We start from the raw sequence: 9,389 nt of genomic DNA, 5'->3' as shown, positions 1-9,389 counted from the left end.
TGCTGTACAATTTTGTGTTGCCACTCTTGGTGTATATTATTATGGCACCTAGCACTGATTTTGCAGCTGAGGGTCCTATTTATATGGCTTTTTATATCTATGCAATAATAGAGTGTCACCACATTGGTGATAGCATGAATGAAAGCTTACATAGAGAAGAAAATGGCCATGAAACAAGCCTTTCTTATAGTTGCTAAGGTCATATTAGTAATCTTTATATAAGAAGGTAGACCAATGCTTGGCAATGACCTTGATCTTGTTATCCTTGAGCTTGTTCTAGATGCTATAGAAAAAGAAAAAGAAAGTCAAAGAAAGTCAGTAATCATCACATAAGTGAGAAAAATAAAGATACCCTATTGGGTCCTTGTCAAATATTGCAAGGTACTTGTTAGGGCATAAAAAATGCACAAGCATTTGATGTGAAAAGCCACAATCACACTTGTTGTTCAGTATGAGTGCCAGTTCCATTGGCTATATGACTAAATCAAGTGGTGCATACTTAGCAACAAACTTCTTTATGTGTATTGTATCAACAGTACAAGCATTTGTGCTACTTTTAATTATCTAATAAGAGGTAATTACAGCATATATAATATACCTACCATGTTAAGCAGCGACTAAAATGAATCCTTATTACCTTCAGACTTAGCCTTAGCATGAAAGCCAGGGATGAGGTTGATAATCTGTTTGAAAATCTTAAGATATATCTTCTTTTGTTCCCTTGATCTATCCAATAATCCTTGATATATCCAATAATTAAGGGATAGTCAGTGCAATTAGCAGTCATAAGCTCATATATGAAGATCTTCAGAAGAGTGTCTAGTATTAGAATGATTGCCCAACTTTGTATCTGATGTCATATGGTGCCCATATTCTATATACATGCTAATGTGGAAGATGTCATACAAAGCTTCATAGAGATTGTTCCCTTGAAGAATCCAGTATGCAGTGCTTTTATAGACATCTTGATTATCATGCCTGTCAAGAATGAAAGGAGTTAGTTGATAAGAATAGAAGAAAATATAACTCACTTCATAGCATCCTTTTTAGACTTCTTGTCCTTGTATTGTGCTATGCTTTTTGGTATGCAGCATGCATCTTCTATGGCAAGTTTTGCTATTATTTTGTTGTGATTTGAAAGAAGCCTGGAAGATTCCTGGTCTGAGTTAGAATCATTGGAGGGAGAGAGTCAATAGGGCATGGCTAGATAAGAGTGTGAGAGAAAATAAAAGTGGTGATGAAATGATACAGTTATGATGCATTAAGTGGTCATATGACAGGCTCAGATTTTTTTTTGCAAAGTCACTCATCTTTTTACTTTCTTTGCTCAAGGAGGCTCATATGCCCTTAATAAGCATAAAAGCTCTAATATTTTTGCTATTTTTCCTCCTTGTAATAGCTCTGTATTGCATCACCTGTCTTTGAAGCTTCAATAACCAATGCAGTCTCAAGGCGCACTAATAAAAATAAAAATGCCAAGCCTATTAAAACATACAAGACATTACCTTTTAGCAGAAGTGTGCTTGGAAAGAACGGGAGAAAACAAAGAGTCATCCAAGAAAAAAGTCACAGATATCAATGGTCCCAAAAGAATCTACTATAAAGATAATTTTCATTATGTATATGTGTACTTATCATTTGCTAAACAACCTTGATATTTTGTGTCTTTCAGGGAAATATTCTGGACTTAATGCTTCTCCATGAAACTAAGATGGTTTAGATTTAATTTTCATATAATATTTGTTGTCAATCTCCTGCATAAGCTCAAGCTTAGTATATGAAAGTTAACCTTCACTCATTTGATGCAACTACTCTAAGTAGTAGTAGATAATGCTATTTAAAAGCTGAATCAATGGCAAGCTTTCCTCATCTTTTACATGATATAAACAATTCTTATGACACCTACATTACAACTATTGTGCAATTTCCACCTTTGATCATGGTATGATATAACAGCTCCATATTAAAAATACTTCTTTTATATGAAAGCTTGTAGTGTAGGACTTTGAAGACCTCTTACAGGTCTGTACTAACCCTGACCCAAGGATTAGCTACTAATCTTGATTTCACAGTATGCTACACCTATATTTGAAGGCCTTTTGCCTGCACCCTATGACACTGTCATTGCCAACCTCCTCTTTGACCTTGCAATATAGTATGCCTACACCAAGCTTTACCTACACATGGACACTACCCTTGAACTCTTTAGCACTGCAATAATCATACTTAGCACCACAATGAGTTGGTTCATCAAAAAGACCTGTATTACTTATAATACCAAAGAACTCTCTTATAGCCATATGAAGAAGACATAAGGCTGCACTAGTCCAAAAGTCTCTTATCACAAAAAACAAAGACCAGCCCAAAGCTTTTTGGTTCTGAAAGGGTGCAAAAAGTATTCAACCTAGTCACATACAAGTATCACTCCCTTAGGGACTACATATATATGATCCTATGCTTTAAAATAATGGACTTATATAGTATTCAAGTAGTAAGTTATTCTCTTTCTTTGCAAGAATAAAACTAATTATCTTTTATATAGGGCAAGCTTATACATAAGATCATTAAATATCAATATGACTATACTAACAAGAATAGTTTTGTTCTATAGCTCACAAGACATGACACTTGTGAATGCCTTCTTTGCAAAGTTGTAAAGCAGTCCAACAAACATTATAGGTATGAATAAGCACATGCACATAGAGACAAATGCAAGAAGGCCAAATTACTCCTTTTTTATAAACTCCATTTTAAAGGAGTTTTTTTTTTTTTACTTTTCTTTCACCAATGCTGGTGGCAACTATTTATATAATTTAACTTTTAAAATCTTTTTTTTAAAGGATTTCAAAAGTAAAATAGTCACTATCATATTGCTGTCTCAATGAGGAAGCACTTCAGTATTTGGTATTGGATTCACAACTACTCTAAAGACCCCATGCTCAAGGTAAGTAATGATTGTTGCTATCATGTATGAACTACTTAATTTAGTATGACAGGATTTCTTGCCTTGTCTTCAGGACCATCTCCTAGCATACATGCTCAGACTTGCTTATAATAATGATGAACAAGATTTCACAAATAAGGACCATGACAATATCACCATTATCAATAACTAGCTGTTCCAATACAGTGTGCTCCATATGAACTACACTACTTATAACATGTGATAGCAGCAAGACTTGATGAACACCCAAACCTAAGCTGATATTATGGTCCTTTCACAAGAAAACAGTATCCCTGGCCACCTAGCACATTTATTCTAATACATGTATATTGTAGGCATTTTTAACTACATGGTTTACCACCATGACTATTCCTTCAAGCCTAAGTGAATGGACTTCCTATAGGTCTGATAGTTTGGCCTTGATACTGATATGACAGGTGGCTGGGATCACAAGTGGTTGCATAGTGTCACTTTTATCCCTAAAGACAATCCTGCCATATCTGGATTCTTGGACCCTAAGAAAGTGATCAATAGCACATTATATTGATTAAAATTACTAGCATAATACAAACAGATTTATTTTGTTTTTAATAAAGCACTTTTATATTTATATGTAAAATCTTTATCTATACCTTAGAAGACAGATGTTTCTTCTCTATTGGACATTATCAATAACATTGAGAAATATGAATTTGAAGAAATTATAGACTCAAAGATGTATTCTAGAAAGTTAAAGTATTTGGTATATTGGAAGGAATATCCTATTAAAGAAAGAACTTGGAAACCTATTGGGAACCTATCAAAATTTTGGGAATATATTGATGAGTTCTATAGGAAACACCTCTCTGCCCCTTAATATGTTAATATTTCACAAATATACTTTCATAAGATTATACATAACAATATTTCTTGAAAACCCATGCTTTTTGACTAGACAGATAGCAAAATAAAAGGACTTAAAGATAATAAATTAAAATTATAGATAATCCTCTTAAAAATAGGGTGATGTCATAACTTAAACATAAAATTTTCTTTTCTCTTTCTTTTTCTTACTTAATTATGCTGAACCATTTACATGACTTACTTATATAATATTATTTTATGGTCTATATTTAGATACATTCACTTAAGTAGTTACCTAATATATACTTGCTTGCCTTTGCTATATAGCTTGTATGTAGAGTACATAGTATATATAGAGTTATGTAGCTAGCAATAGATCCCCAGCTTTAAGCTGGTTTTACCTCCACCCATTAGGACCATATTCAAATATATGCTTCAAATGTGACCTAGGAAGGAAGTCAGGTAATATACTCATTACTCAGACTTAGACTATGATTCATTTTTAATTACTATTAACATACTTATACATAAATACTTATGGTACATAACTTATTCATATGCTTCAGCACAAACACTTACTTACAATAATCATGATTAGTTCCTGGATTGCTAATGATGTGGACAGATATTTGATATACTTATCATATATAGATAAAGTACAGACTATAGACTACTAATCTTGATTAAGGACTCAATTATCTTGGTGCCTTAACATTTATGATGTAGATTAGTATTCAGAAGTACAGACTAGATCCATGTCCCATCCTAAATAGCTTGTATGTATAAATAGCTAAGATGAGCTTTTAAAAAGCTCAGCTTGTTCACTTTGTATACAACTTGATCTCTGTACTACACCCAGCATTTGGCTACCTTCTAGCTTACATATTACAAACTCTGCTAGATCCATAGTATCATACTTAGTCTGATAAAGCACTGGATTTGTCTCAAAGCTTTTATCATTCTTCTGTCTCTATAACATACCAAGGACTTATGGCATATAGAGTCCTCTTTTGAAATCTATCTCATATTATCTGTTGGACAGGAGAAGACAATCACATGTCTAAAGAACATTATCTTTTTCTTGAGAATCATTTTCTCCACTTATTCAAAGACAAGATTAACAATAACTTGGAATTCCTTGTGTAAGCTCAAAGACAAGCAGTTGTCTTTAACTATTGGACCATCACACTTTAGTTAGCCTAGACAACCTCTATTAGTGCTTAGCACATATAATAAGCCTGCCAGCTTAATGCCACCCCTCTAAACTCTCTTATCTTTCTAAGATAGTAGAGCAAGTGCCTGATGACAGAGAGTTGTTGTTAATAGTATTATTAACTATAACAAAGTTATACAAGTACTCATGCCCACGAAAAGTGTTTGAACAAGTGACTGTGACATGATATGTCTCCTAGTTTCTGACTGTCTTCTGAGAGCAATTGTAAATGGATTGACAATTTGATAGTCTTTATCAAGAGCTAGGAATGCCTTTTATACAATACAGTAGCTAGAATCTTGTATGCCAGCTTTTTGCTGCCTAAACCTGTAATTTCTTCCCATGCATGCTGTGCTGCTAACCATAGGTTCTCAAGAGAATTGCTGGCATCTGGAGTATAAGCAACATGGTTTTTGAGCAGCAGCCATAATGGCTTGATAGGGTTAAGATCAGGTGAAGATGGAGGATGTGTTAGGAGTATGATGCCCAGTTTCAACCAAGCAGATTTTGCGAGGCAGCTTGTGTGGGCTAGTGCTCTATCTTTGACAACAAGCATGAGATATATCTGCTGCTACTCCATCCTGTCAAAAAAATTCTTTAGAGGCTCTTCAAGAACCTGTGCAACATACTTTTTTACACCCAAGCCTCTACCTCATCTTTGGCCCTTCTTACTCATGGTTGTAGGCAGAAATTCTAGCTTGATCAGTGGACCTTTCACACTATATGCAATACACCCCCATACCATGATAGATTTACAACCACTCTTGAAGGTTGGCTGTATGTTCATGGAAAGAAATTCTTCACCTGGTAATCTCATCACTCTCCTATGCCCTAGCCTCTCTTCTAACTCCAACTTTGCCTCATCAGTCTAGACAACCTCATTCCAATCCCTTGTTATATTTTCCTTTGCCCAAATGAGACATTTCCAGATAGCCGCTGGTAATAGGAAGGGCTTGCGACGTGCAACTCGGTGGTGGTAGCTAGCAGAAGTTGCTATGGTACAAACTTGTTGGGATGTTACATATTTAACATGCTTGGAAATAATGGGATAAGGGTCTAGATAGTGTGTACAGATCTCATAAAAGACCCTGCACTATATATGGCTATCAATAATATGTGGCCAGCCAGATTGAGAGAGACTGTGTCAGGTATGGAATTGGTTCTTGCAAGTGACAGTATAATGGCATGCTCCAACAGAAGCACCAGTCAAGGAAGCAATTTTTCAATATGAGTATCCAAGATTATGCAAAGCAAAGATCCAACCTCTTTTTGAGGGTGTAAACTTAGTGGTTCTAGTAGAAGGCATGAATTTCTTAAGACTACTGAGGCTTAGCAACTCATATAAAAGCTTCATGTGATGGTGTTCAAACACTTTTTGTGGGCATGAGTACATATTACCCACTATAACAACATGCTGCTTATTGACAATACTACAGAGTTGTATACCCTCTATATCAGTAGTAAGAAAGTAGCTGCTACAACATTATCTTTCAAAGTATAAGTGCTGAGGGGGCAATCTTCCAAGACCTGCTATCATTTCAACCAAGGACTTTGAAAGTTACAAAGCTATTCCTACTGACATGCTTGTTCCAACTGTTATACCCACTTATATGCTATTATTAACTATCCTTAGCCTTCTAACTCTGGACCTGAGCAATATTCTTGGGAAACAGGTAAGTAAATAGCTTCAGTACTTTTGTAATCTCGTCTAGAAAGATTATGAAATTACTATAATGCCATCTACAACTTTAATAAAGACTGCCCCTCTATTGCCTAGTTCTCTATTACCCAAGTTTCTCAATAAAGTAGCTCACTAAACTGTCACCAAAAATCCTTTATTATTCTCTATTGTCATACCTATAAAGATTTCTTGTTTCAAAGCTTCCCTTGTTCACTATCCAAACCAACCTCTTATTGACTTTGTGCTTTTTGGTCTCTATCAAGGTTTTTGGCTGGATAACAACACTTTTTGTTAGTAAGATTCAGGAACCAAAGACTGACTAGGAGCCAGAGGCTGTCCAAAACATAAGTAAGTGTTCATGAAAAAGCATGTAAATTGGGTAAGTATGAAAGTGTTTATGTGTTAGTATATCAATAGTAAGGAATCATGAATGAGTCACTACTAAGTTACTATACAAGCCTACCTTCTCATATGCTTTGCATGTGTTAAAATGTGGTCCTAGATATGGACATACATAAGTGGTTATCTTATTATACTTAGATCTTTGATAATAAAGCTTATTATTAACCATAGATCTCAATTGTTTATTGCTATAGAGTTATTCCTGACACCTGTCACTTCATAGATACATAGATTAGCTTTAGAAGCATGGACCAGATCTTGATCCAGCCCTAAAATAGCTTTATATATATTTAGACAAGTCAAAGAGAAGGCATGCTTCCTTAGCTCATTTGCCTGTAATATACTTAATCTCTGTATTACACCTAGTATCTAGCTACCTTTTTAGCTCATACTTTGTGAACTCTATTAGATCTAAGAATATCCTTACATGGTCTGATGAAGCACTGGATTTATTTCCTCACTCTTATTATTTTCTAATATCTATAATGTATAATGGACTTACTATTTTTTGAGCCCTTAGCTAGATACCTCCTAAATTTATCTGTTAGACAGAAGAAGAAGACCCTATCCCCTAAGATCATCAAGACATTCTTAAAGACTATCTACTTTATCTTTTCAAAGACAAAGCAGATAGCGATCCTAAATTCCTCTCATGAGTATAAAGACAATCCATTATCTTTATTTATTGAAGTCTTATGATTTAGATAGCCTAGAGAACCACTTTTAGTATATAAAGTGCACATAATAGATCTCTGACCTAACACTTGAACAAGCTCTTCTATTCCCTACTCTATCAAAAAAAGCTAGATTGCCAACATCTACAAGCACTAACAATGGCCATTAAAAGAGAAGTACAAACATAAAGAAGCTCTATCTAGGATAGAGCCAATAGCTCAAAATCCCCCACAGGAATCCTAATTATTGCTAGGCACCAAGCATTAGGAAAAACATATGCTAGAGTAGCCATATTTTGGCTACAAAAAGCCCCTAAATATTTCTTTGACATTGATAAGTTTGGATACCCATTTAATAAACTCTGCTTCATTAATAACCCAAACTCCTTCATTGGAAGAAACAATATAGGACTCTATACCATCCACACCATCTATACTATTAATATGGATGACAGAAGACCAAGTGACTACCTACACACTCTTATCCCTAATTTCAGAAGAGCCCCTATAAAAATCATTAACTGTGACAGAATCAGAGAAGAACTTATCTATAGACATGAGTAAAAAGCTTACCATGCAATTTTTATTTTGTGGATATTCACCACCATGAAGTACAACAAGTTGGATGCAACTAAATATCCACTAGTTAGAACCAAAATTAACAGGATTATATTTATCATCCACAGTGAAGAGTTCACCCACAAAACTTATTATCTCTAGGCCCTCATCTCTAGATAAATGTTCTCCAAAATTATCTAGCTCCTTGACCAGATCAACATTTTTATTAACAAAATCATTAAAAAAGACCCATATGCCTAGGAAAGCTTACTTATAAGCCAAAGATATACAGTTTCCTTCTACTTTAAAGAATGAACCATTGAGTTGACACTCTTACAAAGATATCTAGCAGAGCAAGGATATATCTCAGACCCTGCCAAAGTTCTCAGATTTCTTCTAGAAGATTCAGACCTAAAGATCATTTATTACAATAAAGCAAACAAACACTTTTATGTCAACAACCTTCTCATCAGATTCACATCTTAGAAGGATTTTTTTATTCCTGGAACATGTCCTATTAGAACAAGAAAATCTATAGAGGACCAAGCCTACAGACTATTATAAACTGCTTGTTTAATAACCCTAAGAGTAGGAGGTTCTTTCCTAGGTTGCACAATAAGGAAGAACAAGATGATGATCTTGACTATACAAGTATATATGAGAAGATAGTATTTACAGGGAGTATTTGAAGATGACAGTACTAGGCAAAGGGTACCATTGGATGGTAATACTGAATGAAGACTACTATAAGACAATAGTAGCAAATAAAGAGGATGGACTAAGGGTCCTTAGCCTATTCTATGGGTCTTATATACTACTTTGGAAGTTATGAGAATTCTAATAATTTCCTCCAGGAATTTTCCTATGGGCATTACTCTCTCTCAGTGCCTACTCTTGTATTTTCTTCATTGTTTCCTTTTAACATAGGAATTCTGACAGGATGGATTCTCTTGTGAAATAGTAATTAGACCTTTTTTTAATTCTCCTTTTAGAATATATTTCCTAATACTCAACTAGCAATGATGATATCCATTGGGAGTCAATGACCTAGGCCTTGAAGGGCCTTAGCAGACC

The 9,389-nt window shown here is 34.7% G+C and overlaps 3 protein-coding genes across 3 annotated transcripts; 1 reads left to right on the top strand and 2 right to left on the bottom strand.

The window, feature by feature from the left end:
- Positions 1 to 791: 791 nt before the first annotated feature.
- HETIRDRAFT_422599 (uncharacterized protein) lies at positions 792 to 1,036 on the bottom strand (the record flags this gene model as incomplete). The annotated part of the gene is made up of 2 exons (XM_009553916.1): positions 792 to 978; positions 1,032 to 1,036. The coding sequence occupies 2 exons, from the start codon at positions 1,034 to 1,036 to the stop codon at positions 792 to 794; spliced, it is 192 nt and encodes a 63-aa protein (XP_009552211.1).
- Positions 1,037 to 2,183: 1,147 nt separating this feature from the next.
- On the top strand, positions 2,184 to 3,116 carry HETIRDRAFT_422598 (uncharacterized protein; the record flags this gene model as incomplete). The annotated part of the gene is made up of 5 exons (XM_009553915.1): positions 2,184 to 2,245; positions 2,335 to 2,491; positions 2,612 to 2,679; positions 2,860 to 2,944; positions 2,997 to 3,116. The coding sequence occupies 5 exons, from the start codon at positions 2,184 to 2,186 to the stop codon at positions 3,114 to 3,116; spliced, it is 492 nt and encodes a 163-aa protein (XP_009552210.1).
- Positions 3,117 to 5,652: 2,536 nt separating this feature from the next.
- On the bottom strand, positions 5,653 to 6,006 carry HETIRDRAFT_54154 (uncharacterized protein; the record flags this gene model as incomplete). The annotated part of the gene is made up of 2 exons (XM_009553578.1): positions 5,653 to 5,838; positions 5,875 to 6,006. Coding segments are annotated over 2 exons (318 nt in total), but the record flags the coding sequence as incomplete, so codon positions are not given.
- Between the last annotated feature and the right edge of the window lie 3,383 nt (positions 6,007 to 9,389).

The sequence above is a fragment of the Heterobasidion irregulare genome, assembly GCF_000320585.1.
Source record: "Heterobasidion irregulare TC 32-1 unplaced genomic scaffold scaffold_12, whole genome shotgun sequence".
Taxonomy (NCBI): Eukaryota; Fungi; Basidiomycota; class Agaricomycetes; order Russulales; family Bondarzewiaceae; genus Heterobasidion; species Heterobasidion irregulare.
Note: the sequence above shows the minus strand (reverse complement) of the source record. Positions and strands in the feature narration are given on the sequence as shown.